Source organism: Vicugna pacos, chromosome 33 (assembly GCF_048564905.1).
Source record: "Vicugna pacos chromosome 33, VicPac4, whole genome shotgun sequence".
Lineage (NCBI taxonomy): Eukaryota > Metazoa > Chordata > Mammalia > Artiodactyla > Camelidae > Vicugna > Vicugna pacos.
In genome coordinates this window covers 15,229,828-15,253,822 of record NC_133019.1, presented here as the reverse complement: position 1 = coordinate 15,253,822, position 23,995 = coordinate 15,229,828, and the positions used below count along the sequence as shown (strand labels likewise).

The 23,995-nt window shown below is 46.9% G+C and overlaps 1 protein-coding gene across 1 annotated transcript in view; it reads right to left on the bottom strand.

Moving 5' to 3' along the window:
- Nucleotides 1–7,767: 7,767 nt before the first annotated feature.
- Nucleotides 7,768–23,995, bottom strand: part of TMPRSS5 (transmembrane serine protease 5) — a 45,033-nt gene continuing 28,805 nt past the window's right edge. Inside the window, exon 14 of the mRNA XM_072953815.1 lies at nucleotides 7,768–7,903. Coding sequence (XP_072809916.1) covers nucleotides 7,768–7,903 — 136 coding nt within the window. The remainder of the gene's footprint in view (nucleotides 7,904–23,995) is intronic.

Here is a 23,995-nt window from a genome sequence, read left to right as displayed (position 1 = left end):
TCGGGAAAGAGAAAAATCCTTTGGTCAACAAAACCCTTTTCCATTATTCCTCAGATTGACAATAACTAGGACTGCAGCTCCAGGCAAACGTCTTCAAAGGACATTTTCTCATTTCGCTACACAAGGTGGTGATTTCCACAGCAGTTTGTGCCAAAAGACCAATGCAGGACAGGAGAAGGATGTAAGAACTTCTAATCTGTTAGCACTATCTCAGTCTATAAATTTCCTATTTTCTGTATAAGCTTTATAACATATATATTTATATAATTATAAACGTACACATTTAGAATTTATGAATAAATATGCAAGCAAAAACTGGAGTGTATGCTTAAAAATGTTTTACTGATAGGAAAGCATGATGAAAACTTTTGGAGACCCTGATGTGACATGCAGCCCAGTGTGTTATGCCTAAAAACCAGTCTTTGTAGCAGCAGCCTTCACAGGTGCCTGAAACACCCAGGTCCGTTTGCCCCGACCAAGGTCCAGCTCAGTCAACTCTGGGTCATTGCACCCCAGTCCCACAGACAGAGGGAAATTCTGGTAGAACATGAGGGAGTCAGAAATAGAGACTGGAGGGAGAACTGGCTCTTCCAGGTCACTGGCTCGTTCACGGGCAATGTCCCAGGATCTAAAAATAGAAGATCCATCTGCAGTTTGCCTCCTGGAGCTGGGGTTGGATGAGCCTCAGGACAGGCCCTCACAGGCTGGTGGCCGTGATGACAGCACCCACCTCCTCAGGTGACCTCAGCAGATAATGGCCAGGAGCCAAAGCAGATATGTTTCCAAAGCCAGGGTCCTCACAGTAAAAGAGGAGATCCAGGAATAAAGAACGACTGTAGCTCTTTGACCAGAGAGCTGGCTGTTGCTTCTGGGTTAAGAGACTGGCTGCAGTGTGGGGAAAGGAAGGGAAACTGGCTGGAAGAGGAGTAGAAATCGGGGAGAGTCTCCTCTGGTTATTCTAGAGGAAGGGTTCTCATCTGTTCTCAAGGATGACTTCTGAACGAGGTGATGGCTCAACTTCATTTTCTGTTTCTTTTCTGTGAATTTTCCTTTGGGCTCCCTGAGCCTGGAATACATATTTTGTATTCAAAAAAGACTACAGGAGAGAAAAACGGAGTTTATCAGTACAAGCACTTGCTCTGGGCTCTGAGCAGAGTTTGATTTCTGATCAGTTTCCCAACCTGGGGATCATTATTCAGGAACAAAGGGATGGGTCTGGCTGACTCCTGGAAGCACCTTGGAGTCTCATCTCTGTGAAAATCCAGGAGGAGAGGAAGGGAGAAAAATCACAACCATCCATCTCCCTTTCTTGGGAGAAAGGAAGGAAGTAGGTGAGGAGATAGAAAGAGCAGGAGGTAAAGGAGAAGCGCTCTTGTCCACACTGAAGAAATAGGACAGAACTCAAGATGCCCACAGAGGGGTGGGTTCCCATAAACAGGGCTTCCTCCTCCTCCCTTCCTTCCCTGTTTCCCCATCTCCCAAGTTCCCAAGTCTCCAATTCCTTCATTTCATCTGGAACTGCCCTTCACTTTCATCCTGCCTTTTTTCCGAAGGGATTTTCTAAACGAGTGTTACATAAATTGGTGTATATGTATGTTCGTGTATGACTAAAGCATTGTGCTATACACCAGAAATTGACACATTATAAACTGATTATACACACGCACACGCACACACATATATATACATAAATCTTACTATGACTTGCGAAACAGATGCATTCTATGAAACCATGTTTTGAAATACAAACTAAGATCAAAATATATTAACACCAGCTCACACAGACCTGAGGCTTCATAATAAGATCATAGGGGAAATGATTTAACAGGAATTCCATACGAACTCAAGTTCCAAAGATGAAACCACTGACCATGCCAACAGGTCCCTTGGTTGACTACTTCTAACCAATCCTTGCCCAGACCTCACTAACTTCTCCCTTAAAACCATCCGATCACAAAAGCCCACTAACCTTCTCCTTTTGAGCCACGACTTAGACTCTGTCAGGATGATGCTTCCTTTCTCAACGTGTTTTAAAAAACCCAGTTTTGCAGAATCACTAGGTTTCCCTGTGGTCTTTGTAAAGGGGCTTCAATTAGGAAGGAGGGGACCCGTGGCCCTTGGTTCATAGAGTCAACTTGTTTTATTGGAAAGTCCTGTCCAGCCTCAGGACCCACTGAATATGGAAAATGGCTGACTGGGGACCAAACACTGAACAGCTGAGGCAGCTACCTCAAAATTCTGGGATGTTGAGACATGTCCTCGAAGTTCAATGTATAAGTTTTCATATTCATTTCAAAAAGGGATCTGGAGCGTGCAGGAACCATCGACAGGACATTTGAGTTTCAACACTTGGAGTTTGCTGGGCATTTCTTGCAGAGAAAAAGGCCAGTGGAAAAGCAGAGGGCAGCGTCTCTGCCTGACTGGCCCGAGGCTGGAGGACAGGTCGTCTCTGAAAACTGCCCATCCTTCCTGTGGCTCTTCGATTCTTCCCAGCCTCTGTCCCCTGCTGTTTGCTCATAGGCATCCAGGTTATGGTGGCCTAGCACTGAGCAGACAGGAGTAAACCAGGGGGGCAAATGGGAACTTCCTCACCCTTCAGTTTGGGAGAATGACCATCCCTTAAAGCAGGGCTCGAATGGCCAAAAGATGCATGTGTATTTTTCCTGTGATTTATTTTTCTTCCAGTTCGTTGTTTGGAAAGATCCCAGTGAGTCGTCGACATGTTTCTTGCCTAAAGCCTTTCATGGCTTCCTAACAGGACGAGAACCTGAACCTGTTATCCATACCCTGATGTGTAAACTGAGGGTCCTCCCACGGGGTGGCCAGTTTTCATGGGGAGCCTGTTCCTGGTGTAATTATCAACCGCCTCCCTTTCATTCTTAAAATGGTTCCGTTTGAGCAATAAATTACTTGGTGACCCCACTAATTTGACATTTTCAAAGGGGAAATCAGGGTAGGGTACATTTAATGAGCCCTTACTATATGCTGCATGTGATTATAAATATGTATATATATATTTAGATTCGTAGATTTAGAGTCAGAGATGGTCTGATTTAGACTCAGTGGTGCTGAAGTCCACAGGTAACAGAAAGTTAAGGCTTCAGATGAAACAGAGAAATCAAAAGGCCCCCCCCACAACACCAGTATTAACTTCCTAGGACTGCTGTAAAGAACTTGTGGTTTATGACAACAGAAATTTATTCTTTGACAAGTCTGGAGGCCAGTTGTCTGAAATCAAACTGTCAGCAGGGCCATGACCCCTCTAGGGGAGAATCCTTCCTTGACCCTTCAGCATCTGATGGCTCCAGGTGGCCCTGGCTAACGGCAGCATCATGACGGTCTTTGCCCCGTCTTCACATGGCCTTCTCATATGTGTGTGTGTCTCAAGCCTCCCTCTCCTTTCTCTCATAAGGACACTTGTCATTGGATTTAGGGCCCTTTAAGTCCAGGATGACCTTATCTCAAGATCCTGAACTTAATCATGTCTTCAAAGACCATTTTTTCAACTAAGGTCAAATTCACGTGTTCAGGGGTTAGAACATAGACGTATCTGTTGGGGGCCACCATTCAACCCACTAAACCTCCTGACATACACTGTGAGGGTTAGAGATGTAATTCAGTGGTCAGTATCAGCCTAGGTCTAAATGTGTTCCTTTGAGCCTGTTTTGAGAAGTCACTGCATTCTTTCCTGTAGAGTTCCTTAATTTTACCTACTTAAAGAAAACTTCCCAAGTTACCACCAGCAAAAAAAACCCCAAAAAACAAAAAAGTCTTTATCTAGAAAATCCCCAGAACTTAACAGAGGCCAAGATGATGAAAAGGAGCCATACATTCCTTCATGCTTAAAGCCCGGCTCCCCTCTGCCTGCTGGGGCATCCTCCACCAAGCCCACTGCCACCCTTTGAGGTTCCCTTTAAAGGATCGCCCTCTCTCCTGCCTCTACTCCCAACCCCACAGAGATACAGTCAGCTTTCCGTTGACCTTAACTAATTAGCTATGTGACTTCAGGCTATGCATCTCAATTCTCTAGGCCCCTGTTTCCTCCTCAGTGTAGGGAAAAAACGTAACAAAAAAGGGAGAAAATTTGACCTTGAAGGTCTTTGAAGTCTAACCATGAACTGAAGTTGTTCAGCCTGCAAACCACCTTCTCCACTGCGAGACCTCCGCCTGGTCCTCACTTTCTGTTCAGGGACTGGCATTTCATCTCAGTCCACGCCTGATTTGCCCTGATCTCCTTCCTCGAAAGGGCTCTCTCCGAGGCTGACCTTACTCATCTTCTCAGCCAAAAGTTTTCGCCGATAACTTATCTTAATTATTTAAAGAAGATACGCAGAGGACTCCGGCACCCTTGGCAAAGCACCCCAGAAGCTTGGCCCCAGATACGAACATTTGGAATTCCTCACCTCCCATCGCCAGCCAGAAAGTGAGTATGACAAGAGAGAACTTGCTGTAGGAGTTTGCATGCCTTCCCTGTTCGAGGTGACAGATGGTTCCCAACCGCAAATAAATACCTAGTCACGCTGGATAAAAAATGCGACAGCAAACCCAAGCAGCAGGGCTGGAGAGCAGACTGACAGCCATTCCTCCCGCAGCTTACATTGTACGTTCAAAGGCACTGGCTGTGGGCGCTCAGATCACGCCGTGCCGAAATCAAATCCACACTAAATTTGATTAAAAAGCAGACAGACCAGTACATGTTCAATATAGTCTCCACCAGACATTAACCACATCAAACACCAGACTGACTGTTCAGTTCAAAATCAAGCACGTGGGCAGCCTGCTGCCTGCAGGGCACTGGGACCCAAACATAGCCAGCTGGACCCCCTGAACGGTAAGTCCGGGGGCACGGCCAGCACCGTGAATTTGGGGGTCAAGTATTTCAAATAACTATCGCCTGAGGATTACCTTCCCCATCTCCCTCCTGGGCTGGCTTTGAAACTCCCGCAGTGGCCTGTCACCCTAGTCTTCACCAGCATGTCAGCAGCTTTTTATCTTCCAGCCACCCTCAGGGGAGCATCTGTTTCACTCCCATCACAGCAGCAGAAGGGCTGTGAGCTCCCCAGAGCCAGCCCTGCGTCCCATTCCCAGCCCACCCTCTCCCCTCCCTGCAGAGAAGCTCAGCCAGCAGGGTAACCCTAGGGAAGCAACAGGGCCACTCTTCCCCCAATGGCTTGCAGTAGAATTAAAAAGTTTTCATCAACTGGTAGGAAGGAGAGAAATATCAAATGGGGGAAAAAAATCAAGTGAGCGATTCTGTTCTGTGCCTGCCCTGGGGAGTCTATGCAAGCCATTATTCTGATCTGAGACCTAGAAGCAAGGGGTGCCTTGCTTTCACAAATACTAGGAAGCCAAACAAAAAACACTCAATTTCAGAGCTTTCAGGAACCCCTGAAGAGGCTGAAGTCCCCTCCAGTGGCGCGATGCCTCTGGGTATGAAGAGAGATGTGGGCCGATGGCAGAGGAAGGGTAGGTGAAATCTAAGAATGACATCCCTAGGAAGCATAGATGTGGGAACTCAGAACCCCTTGGGTCTCTTGAAAGCTGGAGAGACTGGGGCTTGGGATCATTTGGCCTGAAGGAGTGATGGAAAAGTTTGAGAGAAAAGAGGAAGCTAAAACTCTTCCCATGAAGGCAAATGATCCACTTAAGCAGCAACAGTCTATGTCTCAGGGGCCAAGAGGAATCAAGACTCAACCAAAGACCTTGGACCCCCATCACAGCAACAGTATTTTCTTGGGCAGTTGAGAACTTCTACAGGATGAGCAGCTTTAAGAAGTGCATCTCACAAAAATAAACTCAAAATGGCTTAAAGACTTAAATATAAGACAAGACACGATAAATCTCCTAGAAGAAAACATAGGCAAAACATTCTCTGGCATAAATCTCAGCAATGTTCTCCTAGGGCAGTCTACCCAGGCTATAGAAATAAGAGCAAAAATTAACAAATGGGACCTAATTGAATTTATAAGCTTTTACACAGCAAAAGAAACCATAAGTAAAACAAAGCAATAACATAGAGCATCGGAGAAAATATTTGCAAATGATGCAACTGACAGAGGCTTGATTTCCAGAATATAGAAACAGCTCATACAACTTAATAAGAAAAAAACAAACAACCCAATCCAAAAATGGGCAGAAGACCTAAACAAGCAATTCTCCAATGAAGACATACAGATGGCCAATAGGCACAAAAAAAAAATGCTATCACTAATTATCAGAGACATGCAAATCAAAACTATAATGAGATATCACTTCACACCAGTCAGAATGGCCATCATTCAAAAGTCCACAAATGATAAATGCTGGAAAGGCTGTGGAGAAAAAGGAACCCTCCTACACTGCTGGTGGGAATATAGTTTGGTGCCGCCATTATGGAAAACAGTATGGAGATTCCTCAAAAGACTAAAAATAAGCTTATCATATGATCCAGCAATTCCACTCCTGGGCATATATATCTGGAGGGAACTCTAATTTAAAAGGATACATGCACCCCAGTGTTCATAGCAGCAGTATATATAATAGCCAAGACATGGAAACAACCTAAATGTCCATCGACAGATGACTGGATAAAGAAGTTGTGGTATATTTATACAATGGAATACTATTCAGCCATAGAAAAATAATAAAATAATGCCATTTGCAGCAACATGGATGGACCTAGAGATCGGCATTCCTAGTGAAGTAAACCAGAAAGAGAAAGAAAAATACCATATAATATCACTCATATGTGAAATCTAAAAAAAAAAAAAAAGGACACTATGAACTCATCTACAAAACAGAAACAGACTTGCAGACAGTAAACAATCATGGTTACTGGGGCAAGGGGGTGGGAAAGGATAAATTTGGGAGTTTGAGATTTACAAATGCTAGCCACTATATATAAAAAATAGATTTTAAAAAGTTTCTGCTGTGTAGTGCAGGAAATTATTAAGTTCAATATCATGTAATAACCTTTAATGAAAAAATATGAAAATGAATACATGTATGTATATGCATGACTGGGACATTGCGCTGCACACCAGAAATTGACACATTGTAACTGATGGTACTTCAATTAAAAAGGAATAAAAATGAAGTGCATCTATTTTTAAGGCAAAAATAGATGTTCACTAAGGCACCTTAGATACACACATAGTTATAACAACTCACACTGGTGTAGTGCTTAGTTATTTGCAAAATTTTATCACTATTGAATCTTTTTTCACAAATCAAATAAGGTAGAAAATCAACTAACTAAATTTGCAAAAATAATAGTATGGTGTCTATTATTTCTTAATTCTTGTTACAGCGGCTGTATTTCCCTTATTTCCAAATTCTTGGGGAGGGCATGGGCACCTCACTGTTGCTCCCAGGTGTGGCCAACATAGGTCACATTCTCTCCAGGACTCCCAACAAATGACTGCTCTTTAAGTTAATGTCTGCAAAGTGCTTTCAGGCCTGTCGTAAGGAGTGCTTGAATGTCATCTAGGACGGTTTATTTCTTTGTCTCCAACACCCAGCACAGGGTCTGGCACAGGCGGAGCGTTCAATAAATGCGTGTTGATGGGATGACTGAAAGGTGTTCGCCACCCAGTGCAGGAGACGAGCATGCAAACAAAGAAGCGCAGTGCCGTGAGCTAAGGAGGGCGTGCAGAAGGGTGCAGCGCTGGGGAGTGAGTACAAGATGAAGGCTGCTCAGGGTGGGAGGAAGGTGAGGGAAGGTGAGGGAAGGTGGGTGGAGGAGGTGACCCTCGAGGGAGGGCTTAAGAATGAAGGAGTGCTCGTGAGTTAAAGAGAGTAGAGTACAAACTTCTTAGACAGGGAGCTAATTGTGTAGACAAGTCCTGCGTTATGATAGCGCATCATGTTCTCAGAGAAGAGCAAGTCACTCAGCAGGACCGACAAGCAGAGCGTGAGGAGTATCCTGGCAGAAGAAGAGGTTGGGGCAGGTGGTCAGGGCCAGATGTGAAGGCCTTTGAAGGCTAAGGAATTTGGGGTCTTACTCTCTAGCAGCAAAGAAGAGCCAATGAAGGGATTTAAGCCAATAAATGAGTATTTATACCTATGTTTGAATTCTGTCCCACCCCCAGCCTTTTGCAGTTACATTATCAAATAAATCCCTGTGACTGTTTTCAGTTGCTCTAAGTTGGGTTTCCTGATACTTTTGGTCAAAAGCATCCTAAGCTAGTATCCTCGGTGAGCTTGGAAGCATAGCAAGAGGAGGTAGTGAATGAGTCTCAGTAGGCGCCCAGCTGCCCAGGGACCAGGGAACTGGGAGCCGAGGGGCTGGCGTGCTCCCCATGCTCGTTGCTTGGCCGGGGTCTGGATCCTTGCCTTTCTGTTTCAGAACTCTGGACTCATCAGTGACACAGCTTCCGTGGCTCTTTCTCAAAAGTAAAGAAGCATCGTTCCAAGCAGACCCCAGTAAACCTGCCCTCTTCTCACTGGACTGAACTGGGTCACAGCCCTTCCTGAATGAATCCTGAGGCCAGAACTGGTTCACACTGGCCTGGATTCCCAAAGCCGAGGGATTGGGTTTGTTCTTACGCCAACCTTGGAGCCAAAGGTAAGGGCAGATTCCCCTCAAGCATGTGGGCTGTGTGGACAAGAGGTGGGGACCTGAACGAAACCGAGACAGTTGCCAAACTAAAAGGAGAGGGATTGGCAGGTAGGCAACTAAGACGTCCATTGTATTAACCAACTCTACCAACTTCTGAATATAAGTTGGCTTCCTATTGAGACTTAACCAGAAAAGACAATAGACATACTGCCAATACAAATATTAGGGTTCAAGTTGCAGTTCATATTGGTAAGGCTGTGTTAGTTTACAAGCAGCTGCTATAACAAATAAGCCCAGAAATCTCAACCATTTAATACAATGAAAGTTTTTCTTGCTCAAACGCTATATAGCAGCAAGAGGAAAGTGACACGTGGTCTAGAGGTGGCGAGGTCCTTGCCTTCTTCAGTGACTCTGAAGGCAATCTGGGATATGAACAATCAGCCAGCAGATGACGAAAGAGAAATTAAGGGGTTGACAGGGGAGTGTTACGGGCCAAGCCTGGAAGTAGGTTACCTTATTCTGCCCACAGTTACACATGCCACACATATTAACTGCAGGGAATTCTGAGAAAGATGCTCTAAGTATATGCCCCAGGGGAAGGGAAAACGGGCTTGTAAACAGCCTTCCTAGCACCGGCTGACTGCCTTCTCTGCCACCACCCAACCTCACTCTACCTGCTCCTTCCATCCCACTTGAATTGCCAAAGAGAGATTAAAAAAAAAGAAGAAGAAGAACAGAAGAGAGGATGGAACTCTAGAGAACAATAAAATTTAAGCTGTGAGCTAAATAGAAAAAGCAGCAACAAAGAAGACCGAGTAGGGAAACCAGAGGACGAAAGACAAAACCCAGGAGCGTGGAGACATACAGATTAAAGGAAGGAGTTCCCAAAGAGAAGCAAGGACACTTAACCTGTTGTCTTCCTTCATCAGATGGTGCTGGAGAGTGAAGGAGCTGGGGAAAGTGAAGATGTTTCCACAACAGACAGCTGCTATCACCATGTTAAGAGGTGACCTCTCATAACATACCTGCATCAAGCCCAGCCTTCCTGCAACATTTGCAGCCCCTGCAATCGCCGGGTCCCACCTCACCCCCTCCCTTTCTGCCCTCCCAGCAGATGGGGCAGCCAGGAAGGACCACAACCTCAGGTAGAGCTCCCGAAGTCAAGAGATGATCCTGAACCCCCATGAGGTCCTAAGGGCTTGCATCCCCAAGATACAAGTTCCCTGCACCCCCCTGGGGAATATCCACCCCAATGCACACTGGACTGGACTGGGCTGCCCTTGTACTGGAAGAAGAGAAAGAGGAGAGAGAATAAATATGAGACATCTTTGTACAGGAGGGTGGGGTGGGAGGGGGGGAGGAGTGTTTCAAAAGCTTTTTGAAGTTTAATTCTATGTCATTTTCTAATTGTATTTCATGATTGTGTAATTATCCCCAAGTATTTTTCTTTAAGTAATAGAACTCATAATTACATACTAATTGAAATGTGTAATCTCGTCATTAGGATATGTAAATATATAATAGTGTGAAGATAAGGTAATTAAAATTCCAGGGATAGCTCTGCTGTAAAAACTGGTGACATGTTCCTGCCTCTGTCCCGGGATTCTCTGCTCCAACAGGCTTTGAAATTATACCTGGACAGAGAAGACAAGCTCCAAACCTGTCATGAGATGGTTCATTTACCAACAAACCCAGGCCATCAGGCAGTGGGATTGCCTGCCTCCCCCTCCACTGCCCTGCCCAAAATATCTCCTTGAGATTTCCCACTTTCCCACTCTTCCTGCTCAGGAAGGACCCTCGAGTCGCTGAATGGCTGAAATGAGGGCTGAGTGATGACTTTCTCCACTCCATCTGAATGCAGAGCCCAGAGAGGGGTAGACTGGCCAGGATGCCAAACTCAAGACGTGCACCAAAGGACAAATATACATTCCTCTTGTATTAGTCAAGATTCTCTAGAGAATCAGAACCAGTAGGAGAGAGAGAGAAAGAGAGATACTTATTACAAGAATTGTCTCACTCAATTCTGAAGGCTGAGAAGTCCACGATCTGCTGTCTACGAGCTGCAGAATTAGGAAAGCCAGTGGTGTAATTCAGTCCAAATCTGAAGGCCTGCAAACTGGGGGGCTGCTTCTGTAAGTCCTGCCTGAGAACCATGAGCACTGATGCCCGAGGGCAGGAGAGGATGGATGCTTCGGGTCAGGCAGAGAGTGAATCCACCCTTCCATCGCCCACCTTTTTGTTCTGTTCAGGCCCTCCATGGATTGGGTGATGCCCACCAGCATTGGTGAGGGCCAGCTTTCTTTCTTTTTTGTGTGTGTGTGTGTGTTTTAACATTTTGCTAAATTCTCCTTTTTAATTTGTTTTAGATCCACCCTTTTTTTCTTTCCAGGATTAATCTATGGATCAATCAACTTAGGACAGTAGCTTAAAGGAATGATTTCTCTTAGCCAACATGTAGTCTCCCCCCTTACATGGCTGGTATAGAGCTACACATGGTACTTACATATTCCTCATATGTGAATTCCAATGCCACATGGGTCTGCTCTGAAATCTATCCCCACAAGGAAACCAAATGATCAAGGTCAAGGAATCCGTCCCTGGTACGCCAAGAAAAGGGAAGGGATTTCTATCATTATACAATCTGCTTATTCAATTCTCTGTAACATTGCATCTATTTACATGTTAGATAGAATTATGAATACCAAGTCTTTCTTAAAAATTGCTCACACTTTTTATGCTGCTACCTTAAAGTGGCATTTCTTAAAGCTTGCTCACTCGTCATTTGTTTCATTTATTTTTTTACTGAGGTACAGTTGATGAGGAATACTTGATATAAATTTCAGATGTACAATACAGTGATTCACAATTTTTAAGGGTTATATGCCATTTATAGTTATTATAAAATATTGGCTAAATTCCCTGTCCTTTATGTCCTTGTAGATTATTTATTTTATACATAGTAGTTTGTGTCTCTTAATCGCCTACTCATTTCTTGCCCCTTCCCACCCCCTTTCCCCACTGTTAACCACTTATTTGTTCCCTATATCTGTGAGTCTGTTTCTTTTTTCTTATATTCACTAGTTTGGTTTTTTTTTTCGATTTCACATATAAGTGATATCATACACTATTTGTCTCTCTCTACCTGACTTATTTAACTTAACATAATACCCTCCAAGTCCACTCATGTTGTTGCAAATGGCAAAATGTTCATCTTTTTTATGGCTGAATAGTATTCTGTTGCATGTGTATATGTATATATACACCATATCTTCACCCATTCATCCGTTAAAGAACATCGGGGTGCTTGTATCTTTTCAAATTAGCATTTTCTTCTTTATTCAGATAAATAGAAGCTGTCTTCTTTACTCAGTCTATCAGTTCAAATGCTAATCTCCTCTGCAGGCACCCTCACAGACACCCAGATATGTTCTGCCATATCTGGGCGTCCCCTGGCCCAGTCAAGCTGACACATAAAATTAAACATCACGCTCCCCTATTCTCCAACTCCTGAACCCCTGTGATACTCAGGACCAACCGGGTTTTCTGAAAGGTTTTCTTCACGAGTAGAAGCAGCCTCTTCTATGAAGACCCTCTTTCAGGGAATCACTCTGAGAGATTTCAGCTAAAACCCAGGGACACAGACCATGAACAGACCTGTCCAACCTGAGATGACACTCATGGCCTCCCCTATAGGGTGCCAAGTATCCTCATGGGATAAACTCAAGATGCCAAGGAAGCATGGATGAGGAAGGACATTTACCCAGATGTGGGCAATGGGGAGGATGTGAGGGAAGGCTTCCTGGAGGAAGTGACATCTCAACTCAAGCCTGAAGGGTAAATGGGAGATGGACCTGGCAAAAAAGTCAAAGTAGAGGAAATGTGAGGTAGAGGGGACAAGATGTTGGAGGTGAGAGTGTGGCCAGTTCAACAGGGTGTAGACCGTGAAGCAGAGGGTCAGGAAAGACAAAGCTGGAGGGGAGGCAGGGACCGGGCTGAAGAGCTTTATAACCTTCATCAAAGTTTGGACTCTCCTGAAAAGGATGTTTTTGACCAATCTGGAGAACATATAAGGCCAGGTGGATGGAAAGATGGACAAGATGATGGACTGATGGAGTGGTGGTGGGTAGCAAGGCCTTGGGTACCACAGCCGGATCTTGAGCACGACTACAACACAGGCTCCCGCAAGGATGTAGGGTGTTGCTCTGCTTCTGATGAGAGTCCTAGGAGGCCAGGGCTGGCACAGCAGAGACTAAACCCATGCTCTCTCCACCCTGTGTGCCCAGCCTGAGGACACAGAGCCACTCCCTTGTTCACCCAACACTTTTCTTACCTGCTCCAGTCACTTCCCAAGGACACACGCCAAACCCCCCACACCACACAACGGCACTAAGGGCCCTTGAGCCCCACGTCCCAGAGGGAGGGCCTCTCCAGGCTGATGTGCTCCAAGAGGGAGTTTCTCAACATTGGATACACAAACTGATTTGGTCCCACCATCATATTAAAAAAAAATGAGTATTCCAAACAAGCTGCTTTGAGGTTCAGTTTGTGGCTGTCAGAAATCTCAGAGGAGCACGGGCTACAGCCCAGAGGTGACAAAGCAGACATTTTCCTGTGGAGTGGGTCACACACCTGCCTCCGGAGCACAGGGTCTGAACCCTGCCTCTGGGGCAGGACTGCTGAGTGTGGCTCGAGTGACAGAGAGGAGGAGGGACGGTGGCTCCCTGCAGGGAACTCAGCGGAACCCCTTGGTGACAGCTTGGGTGTGGGAGGGAAAGGGAGGGGAGATTAATGTCAGAAATTGGGAGGAAGGTAAGTGAAGCCCCCATCTGAGTCTATTTTAAGCATTTTCTTTGTATCCAGTCAGATGAGGGTTGAATTGTGATTTGACTCGGTGTCCCCAGGTGCCAGCAATCTGTAACAAGATTACCTCTCATCACTTAGCCTGAAGAATGTTTATTATATGTCCTTTTTTTCTTTCTTCCAATATTTCTTTTTATTAACATGAGGAATTCAGCCCAGGTGCAATCAAAGATTCGCATGCATATGCTGGCAGCCTTGTTCTACCATGATGGGGTGGGGGGTGGGCAGCATGGGAACAGAGGGACCCTCAGCACTGTTCTCTGTGTCACTCCGGAGGGAATAATGAGGACCTTCTTCCTGACATTTTCTTGGAAGCCTAGAATCTCATCTATAGTCACTGAGGCCACAAATGGCAGCCCCTGGCCAGGGGGCTTAAACTCCATCCCATTTGTTCAGAAAAGTAACAGTTGCCTCAGCTCAGACATTCTCTTTTGAAAATTTCTGGAATTGGCTGCCTCAGAGATGTACCCACAATGGGGCTGACATCAGTAACGATACAGCAGTGCATTAAGTTCAAATTACATTTTGAAAGCCATTATCGAGCTCAGAAGTCTCTCCCGCTGGGATGCGAGATCCTTGGGCACAGCTTGGGACCGGGAGTGGTCCCTCTGCCTTGGGCTCTCCATCTCGGCACCCCCGTGTCAGAGGTCATGGGCTTGGCAGATGGAGCCTGGGCTCCCGAATTACACAGATGTGAGTTCAAGTCCTCGCTTTGCCACCATGAGTTGAGAGACCTGGAGAAATTTCCTTCACCTCTTTGAACCTCAGTTTATTTCAGCAAAATCAAAATAGACATACAAAGTCATAGGATTTTGTTGTGAAGATTAAATTCAATTGTTATCATTAAGTACCTGGAACATGTTAGGTATGCAGTCATGGTCCTTCCTGCCCTCAGCCTGACAAAAGATGTAATAAACTCTGTCCTCAGAGGTCTTTCCTCCCCCAAGCAATTACCTCTGTCTACTTGGTTGACTCATCTTCCTCCTACCCACCCTTATAAGAAAATAGCAATTTACTGAGCAATTGCTAAGAAGGAATTGTGAATGGTGAGTGATAAACCTGGAGAGACTGGTGGGGAGGGACAGTCAGAGAATGATGTCCTGGTGTTCCGTTAACGAAGTCCCTCATCATCTGGCTGAGGGTGAGGCACCATGGTTGAGCGAGGGGGTGAGTGAGATTACTGAATCCTAAACATCAGAGATTCCAGAAGCCACACAGTAACCACTCTTCCATACTGCCTTTTTTTTTTTCAGGTTTAAAGAAAATCAGAGAGAAGACATGCATATACAACCCCGGTTTAGCCACGGGATTATGAGGTTATGATTATCTGGGGGAGCACAGAGGGCTGTGTCTGGCAGACGCTGGTGAGGGTGGGCATGAGAGAATACACAGGCAATATTTGGCAAGGCAAAGATTACAGGAAACAGGTCCTAGAAAAATAACATGATGACTCAGTCATTACGAAGGGCTTCTGACTTGGTTCTGGTTCTCCCACGAAGCTGAATATGGGATCAGAAAGGTGGATTTTAACCCCAGCTATTCTGTCTGAAAGTTGCCAACCCTGGACACATCACAACCCTTTTGAGCTTCAGTTTTCTCAACTGCAAAATATGGGTAAGAATATTGTTTTCAGTTACAAGATTAAATGAGAAAGTGATCTGTAAACAGTATAGATCAATGATCCCAGACCTACTTGAATCTGAGTATTAGAATTCCCTAGGGTGAATGTTAAAAATACAGATTTCCGGAGGGACAGAGCTAGGCCAGCAGGACAGAGCAGAAAAGGTATTTTCTGACCTCTTTTTGTCCCCATGCTTGGATCTGCTGCCAGCGCCCCCACTGACTGAACCTAACCGGAAGCTGGCCAGCAAGGGAGCTGAGTGATGCAAGCTTGTGGGAATCCTTCGCCTAGTACATACAAATTAGGGGACAAACAGAATAATGAGCACTCTCCCCTCTCAAAGACTTCCAGTGGCTCCCCACTGCCTACTAAATAAAACCTAATCTCCCTAAATGGCCATTCAAGTCCCTGTACAACCGCCACCATCATTCCAGACTCTTCTTCCCTCGCTGCTCACACACTGGAGCCTGAAATGGCATCACCTGGTTTCCAGTCCGCTGCGTCACCTGCTGCCATCCCACCCGCTGGAATGTTCTCCCCAGCCCCACCCTTGTTTTAGGAGCCCCCATGTAGTCTCCATTCAAGGTCTTTCCTAAGCTCCGTCTCCTCCACAATCCCATGTCTGATCACCTCCTGTGGACTCCTTTCCCTCTGCTTCTCCACCGATTTCATTTGTACCACTTGTATGATTCATCACACCCCATCTCATACTTGTCATCCATCCCCGCCGATCATGTGCTGAAGTTATCTGTGTTCGTTTATCACTTCCCTTGTTAGAGTGAAAGTTCTTGGAGGGTAGAAACAGTGTCCTTATGTATTCACATCCCCCAGTTCCCAACATTGTTCAAGATGTCTCTCTTTCCTTTCCTTAGCACACAGACTTCTATACTTTCTTTAAGATCCAGATCAAATGCCAACGGCTCTGTTTCTTCCAGGCAGAGCCAATTCATCTTCTCTTTCGCCTCCCATAGGATGTACAATGTATATCTCACATCCACATCCACCCAAGCCAGGGAGCCAGGGTCATGGTTAGAAGCACATATTCTTCAATCCATCTTCCCAGGCTCAAACTCTGAAACTCTTATCACTCAAAAGCTGCTTAACATTGAGAAATTTAACTTCTCTATGCCTGTTTCTTCATGGTGAATATCATAGCAAATGAGTTAGTATATGTAAAGCAATTGGCACAGTGCTGCGCACATATATATTAAGTGCTGAATAAATGTCAGTTAGTAATATTATTACTTGACTCTAAGCTCCTTGACGCCAGGACCTGTGCCTCGATCTTTGCTTCCCTACTGTCTACACAATGCCTAACACATAGTAGGTGCTCATTATGTTTGTGGATTGCGTGAATGAATAGATATTTAATATTCAATAAATACTGGTTGGTTGGTTGATTGGATGGATGGATAAATGGATGGGTGGTCAAACAGTAGGTTCCGTCTTGCTGACTGGTCACACAGTAAGTGAATAAGTAGGTATTGGATGTATGTCGGTTGGATAGTTCTTTCCTTAAAACAAATGAGTGAATGAGGAGTGACTAATAGTGTTTAATGAGAAGGTTGGTTGTTTGCATGGTTGAGTGGACAAACAGTTATTTCCACAAAGAGCAGATGTGCCACAAACACTGGCTGGTTGAGCGGATGAACAAACATTCCTAAAATGTAACAGCAGCCTGGAGCCAAAGCGAGAGAGGACACAGCTAGAGCACTGATAGGGGAGAGGGCTGATAGAGCCTGCCACTCAGGAACTACTTCAGAAACTGTCCCCTTGTTCCTGCCATTTCTGGAATGTTCCCCCACCCCACAGCTGCTTCTGCAGATTGCCGGGGCTGCCATACGGATGATATGGGAACCCGGGAGCAGGGAGAGGGCTGCAGGTGGGCTCGCCACCCCTTCTTTGCCCCACTCAGCCGAGGGGCAGCCTGCCCGGGCCCCTGGCCCCAGTGCTGCCTCCCTTGCCCCACCCCCTGTGAGGACGGGGCCTCCATCTCCCACCACATTAGGAGCAAATTCCGTATTACCTTGGTTCCAGGGGCAGGGATGTTGGTTAATCGGCTCACACTTCCTGGAGCCAGCCCCAGCAACTCCCATCTCTAGTTAATGAATTATTTTGCAACATGTCCGGAGATGCATGAACTAGAAATCTTACCCATGTTGGAGGATTTTGCCATTTCCATTAAATATGCCATTCATCTGGCGGGTAATTAAATGTGCAATAATGGGCTCTAATTTCCATTTTAAATGACTTCCTAAGAGCAGCAGAAAGAGAGATGCAGGGTGTAATTTTCTAGAAGAGCTTTTTCCCCCTAAAGGTTTTGAGCACGTAGAAGGGGGAGTTGAGTAAGATAAAGTTGGCTTCAATACTGCTCCACATGTGAGTCGTTTGCAGTTATCCCCCACTTGGGGAACGAGACTAGAGCCTGCCACACAACACCAAAGCCCTGGGGCAGCCTGAGGACAGCGGTCCTGGCAGTCTTGAACTTGAGACGGAGAAGAGAGGTTGGGCGGCAGCAGGAGCCAGGGCTGGGGAGAGGAGGCATCTCTGCTGACCCCGCAGGCACCATGTTGGGGCAGAGTCCACAAACCTGAGGGTGATAAGCCTTCTTCCTCTTCTCCATACTTCCCAACCATCCATGTGTGCCATGTGCATGTGAGCACACATGTGCATGCACACACACACCCCCACACACAAGCACGAGGTTTGCCTCCAACTCAAGAAGCGCCAGTTCGAGCCAGCCGCAGGGAGGCAGCCGGCAAGTGGAGGGAAGCAAGGGAAAGAAAGGGGCTGGGTGTGAAATGACCCCTGCCGAGGAAGCATCAGATATATCCGGCTTCAAGTTCAAGCACCACCACTTGCTGTGAAAATATCGTTGAGTTATTCAGCCTCCCTGAGCCTCAGTTTCCTCATCTGTAAGATGGGAGTAGTCAAACCCAACCCAGAAGGTCATGGTAACAGTCAAAGGATAGACCAGAAGGAAAGGCCCCAGTGCAGCCCTGGCTCCTGGCAGCAGGCTCTCAGTAGCTGGATACCCTCTTGCCCGTCTGTCCCTCAGTGAGCATGGAGCGCCAGGCTTGCTTGGTTAGCTTGCAATTTTGGGGCCTCAAGAGCACTGCTCATCCTCAGAGAGATGCCCTGATTCACCTCACCCTACAGCGCCATCCCTCGGACCATCCTGCCCTCCCCATCCCTCCCTGCCCTCGTCCCATCTCAGGGCAGCCTCCGCCTTCCAGTGGGAGTGAGTCCTTCAGCCGTTCCTGAGGAAGGGCTGAGACTGCAGGGAGGCTGAAGAGGTCCAAGAGGATGGGGGTCTTGAAATGAGCAAAAAGGAACACAAGGGGTGAGCACGGGCAGAGAAGGCGAAGGCCAAGGCCAGCCCTGCTTTGTCTGAACGTCTGGGTGAGTTCAGACTTGCTGGTCAGCCCTCAGAGGCATTCCCCGCTCACCGAACCTTCAGGGGCCGATGCCAGGAGGCACCAGGCCAGCCTCTCCTCTGCCATTGCCACGAATGTGCAGGGCCCAGTGGAAGGGCTGTTCCTGGCGGGTGACTCCTAGCCCCTGGGTGTCTCAGCGTGGAAGAGCCTCTGGGTGTGGACGAGGGTGCCGAGAAGGCACTGAGGGCAATAAATCAGCCTGTCTTCCTGCAACTCCGGCTGGTCTCCATCCTGGGCATCTGGGAAGGAGATAAATCAGTAACTCCGAGACATATCCCAGGATCTCTCCAGATCTCAGGCCAGCAAGTGGACTACATAATAGCTTAGCTAGAAGTCGGTCTGGACTGCAGGTGGGCGTGGAGACGCTATGAGAAGAAGTGATTGGATGGACTCAAAGCAGAATAAAAATGTAAATATGTGTGAATGCGTGCTGGGGGTGGGGGCGGGGTCATTCATGAGGCAAAAGGAGATCAGAACTAAAAGGGACCCAGAGGATGGTTACCCAGCTACAGGGCCTGGGCCCCATTCACTGAGGAAGAGGGGGAGGCGTGGAATCCCCCAAGCCACTCGGGCTGCACGGCACAGCTTCCCACTTATTTAATCTTTCCAGTCCTCACTCTTCTCCTTTTTACTCAATGACTTAACCAATATTTGTGGATTGTCAACTTGACACAAAGCAGACACTCGTATGATAAACAGAGGCAGGCAGACCTGGCTGGAGTCCTTACTCTGTCATTAGTGGTCACACGACTTTGACCAGTTACTTAAAGTCACTGGGCTTCGGTTTCCGCATCTCTAGAACATGTTAAGATCACATGAAAAAATGCCCACATAGTGCTTAGCGTGATGGCGAGAGACCCCCCCTGCCCTGCCTTCCTGGCCCCAGCCCACTGGGAAGACAGAGGGCAGCAACGTGCGACAGCAAAGGTGAGGACTTCGCTAGGGTCCTTGGGGGCAGGAAGAAAGGGAGGCGAAGGTCTTAGGGAGCTGCCTGGGGACTGGCATCATTTGGACTGGTTCCCGCCAGCCCACCCCTCAGGGCCCTATTCCCTCCTCCCGCCCCCACACAGGGTCCACCTGCTTCTCCAAGGAGCTGTCCAGCTCTGCCAGCTTCTTCCAGAAAATCGTACTAAAGTCTCAAGTGATAATTCAGAGAGCTCTTTCACTACGCAATGTCCACTGGGATGCAAGTCCCAACGCGGGGGAGACATTTCATATATGTGATAAATAACTGATGGCTCTTAAGCATTTGCACTCATTTCTTTGGCAATTTCATAGTTTAATTCTGTCATATCCATTCTTTATTTAGGTATTTATGATCCTTCGGATATGGGCGGCTCTGGGCACCGTTCCACAGGTGAGAAAACTGAAGTTTGAATCAGTGAGGAAGACTTGCCCAGAGTTACACAGCCGGGACCCCGAAGGGCCAGGAATCCAGCAGGCCCTTTGCCCTGTCCTCTTTCAGCCACACGAGGTGGCTGCCTTGAGACGTGACTGTTCCGCAGGCAACAGCATTTAAAAGGGAACGGTCTCTCACGGTAGTCCAGGGCCTACCTCGGGGCCTTGCCCATTGCTGGAACTCATTAACTAAGACAAGCCATTTAGAGGCGTTTGGCCTTGGAGGCCGTTCCCTCCCAGGGCCCTGAGTGGGAGGCGGGGGCGATGTAAACCTGCTGGTGGAGGTAAGGGCTGAGGGTGGTGGTAATAGACAAGAAAACAGAATAATAAACAAGGCAATTTCAGATAATGATAAAAGCTGCAAAGATTGTCACAAATGGAGAATCTTAGGGGAAAAATACAGGACAAAATGCACCCGTGGAATCAGGGGCTAGGCTGTATGAGTCAGGCTATAAGTGCTCAGAGACTCAGGGAAGGGAGAGACTAGCATAGAGGAAGAAGTCCGAGGTGCTTTGTGGAAATGGAGCCCCGCATCAGGCTTCGGCAAAAGGTTAGAATTTGGTTAGCTGGAGGGAGGAGGAATCCTCCAAAGGGGAAATCCAGAACAAGGGGAATGGAAGACAGGACGCGTTTTATTAAGCAACTATTATGTGTCAGACACCGTGCAGATGCTGTCACGTGCATACAGAACAGGGAATAAGGACAACGTGGGGGATGGGGACGGGAAAGAGGGCGGACGACAGCAGAGGGCGCCAGCAGAGGAGGAAGGGTAAGGAATGAGGGGAAGGGTAGAGGTGCTCAGGCTAAGGCAGACCTCAGACGCGGAGCTAGGAAACCTCCCCTCTCCTGGGCTTGTCACAGCACTTTCATGATTGCCTAGTAACTGAAGCTGGGCTACGAGCAGCTTGAGACTGGGGACTGTTTCACACGTCACTGCAATGGTTCCCAGATTTTAGTGTACCTCACAGTCACTGGGAGGGCTTATTAAAACACCAATTGGAGGGTCCCCCCATCCAGAGTGTCTGATTCCACAGGTCTAGGGTTAGGCCTGAGAATTTGCACTTCTAACCAGTTCCCAATCTCTCAAATGGCCCTTGTGATTTGTGCTTCCTGGTAAACCTCTCACAGGGTTTCCTCCCACATTAAATAGAGTTGACTTGTGTGACTGATATGATATTGTGGAAGTGATGGTATGTGACTTCCAATACTAGGTTACAGAAGAAATTGCAGCTTGTCACTCATTCTCTTGGATTGTTCACCCAGGGGACCAGCCACCCTGTCGTGCAGACACTCAAGCAGCCTTGCGGAGCTGAAGCTCCCACCGACGACCAACACCAGCTTGTTAGTCGTGTGAACGAGCACCGTGGAAGCAGAGCCTCCAGTCCCAGTCAAGCCTTCAGATGACTGCAGCCCCAGCCAACGTTTTGACTGCTAATCCGTGACAGACCCTAAGCCAAAACCTACAGAAACAATAAGGGGAAATAAATGGTTATTCTTGTTTTAGCCCACCGAGTTTTATAGTGACTTGTGAGGCTAGGTTTTGGGGTGACTTGTTACGCAGCCGTAGATGACTAATACACCAGATGATGCCGATCTGGTGGTCCAGGGACCACACTTTGAGAATGATTGCACTATTTTAACCCTTGTAACTACCATGTGCCTTGCTTATAGGATGCACTTGATAAATACTTTTTTTAATGAGTTAATGAGTAAATGGATAGGAGACTGGGTGAATGAAGGTGAGATTTAAAATGACAAGCACTGGGGAGCTACTGAGCTCATGAATGACACGACATCAGAGAGATTTGGGGATACGTTCCTAGAAAAGTCTACAGAACCATACAAAATTGCCCAGCTTAGTGTGCAGTCTCGAGTTTCCAATGCCTCCATCCAAGGACTTGGTAGGCAAAGGACCCTCGGCCTGAGGACTGCTATTTTTACGTCTCTTTTAGGCCTGCAGAGGGCCTGCCGGGACCTCTGCCCCCGGCCCCCCAATTTGATCTCCATCCGCAATCTTTCATCTCTCTCTCTGCTCTTCTTTGTCAGCCCTTATCCTCCCGTCCTATCCAGGCCTCCTCTCGGGATCCCAAGTCCTCAGGGGAAATCCCAGCCTCCTCTGCTGCTGGTGCCCTGAAGACTCGTCCCCCTCCCTTCCTGAGCTATTTCATCCTCTCCCTATTATCCCCACAAAGTAGCTCACAGTGTAATGCTGCAGATATTAACCAAGTACTGGCCGCCTGTGCCAGCCAGCATTAGGCGGAGTAGATAGAGACAAATAAGACCCATTTACACTCGGAAGATTTCCATTAGGGACTTCAAAGTGCCCAGGGGCCAGCATCTCTTCTTCAGCCACACTCCAAGCCCACTCCCATCCCCACCACCGCAGTGTGTGCGCGCGTGCACTGTGTGCACACACAGACATCATCGCCTTCTGTGGGCTGCTGTGGGCTTAGGGGCTGGGACCACCGGCCTAAGCTATACACTGCCTCACCCAGTGGCAGAAACATGTAGAAAAGGGGTGAACAAGAGCACCTCTGCCAGCAGGAAGCTGTCACCACCTCCCCAGCCCGGGGCGAATTCTCCGCTCCTCCAGATATTTGGTTATTGCATCTGGAAGAGCCCAGAGCCTGGGAAGAAAGCTGGTTTTGCTTTGATGTTTTGCCAGTTCTCTCTCTTGCTCCATGAGTCTCAGTTATTCTGCCACAGCTTCAGACTAATTTGTCTTCCCTTGCGTTTCGGCTTGGGGTGTTCGGACAGCAATACTTGGGCTTCGGTTGGATTTCTGAAAAACACTGTATCCGACGTGCTGCAGAAGATGGGGGTGTCTACCTCACCTCTAAGCAGAGCTTGGGGTGCTGAGCTGTTTATTTTTAGCACTGTTACTATGGTTAGGTGAAGTGGGTCAGTCCAAGCTCCCTTCTCCCCTTTGTGTCTCAGAGGTCACCTTCCAGGATGCCCAGAACCTTCAAGAAAAGTGTAGTCAGCCTAGAGGAGGGTGTTCACCCACCCCCTACTGCCAGTCCCCCCCAAGCCTTCCCCATAGAAGCTTTGGAATTGCTGGATGATAAAATAAACTTCTAGAGAAACTCTCAGTCCTCATGAGGGAGCGGTCCAGACAGTCCCGTAAAAGGTGCAGACCACCAGTGTTGTACCCAGGCCATGCCCACCCCACACCAGGAGGATTTCAGCCTTTCCTATTCAGGCTCCCGCAGTCTGACTTTCAGCCCCTCCACTGAGGCTGTCTTCTGTGATGAAAACATCTCACATCTAGTAAGTGCAAATCAGAATGTGTGACCTTCCCCACCAATCTGCTCTTCCACGGTCTGCCTATCTTAAGAATGATGTTCCCATTTTCCAGGTGCCCAAGTTATCACCCAGGATACATCTTTGCCACACTTCCTTCTACATCTCTCCCCTATCCATTCTTTCACCAAGCCTAGAATATTCTCTTTCCAAAATACATCTCTCTGGAAAAAACAAACACACTGCTTTGAAAAGATACATGCACCCCAATGTTCACAGCAGTATAATTTACAATAGTCAAGATATGGAAGCAACCTAAGTGTCCCCCAACAGATGACTGGATAAAGAAGACATGGTATATATACATACAATGGAATACTACTCAGCCATGAAAAGAATGAAATTTTTGCCATTTGCAGCAACATGGATGGACGTGGAGGGCATCATACTAAGTGAAATAAGTCAGAGAAAGACAAATATGAGATGTTATCACTTATATGTAGAATCTACAAAATGCAACACACTAGCAAATACAGCAAAAAAGAAGCAAACTCAGATCTAGAGAACAAACCAGTGGTTACCAGTGGGGACAGGGAATGGGGGAGGGGCAATACAGGGGCAGGAGATTAAGAGGAACAACCTATTAGGTAAAAATAAGCTACAAGGGTATATTGTACAACGTGGAGAGTATAGCCAATATTTTATAATAACTATAGATATAACCTTTTAGGAATCGTGAATCACCTATATTGTACACCTGTAACTTATATACTATTGTATAGCAATTAGAGTTCAGTACAAAAGGAAAAAAAAGATATATATATATATATATCTCAATCCATCCAGTTCTCTCCTTCACTGCCGTGACCCTAGACCAGGCCACTGTCACCTCTCAAG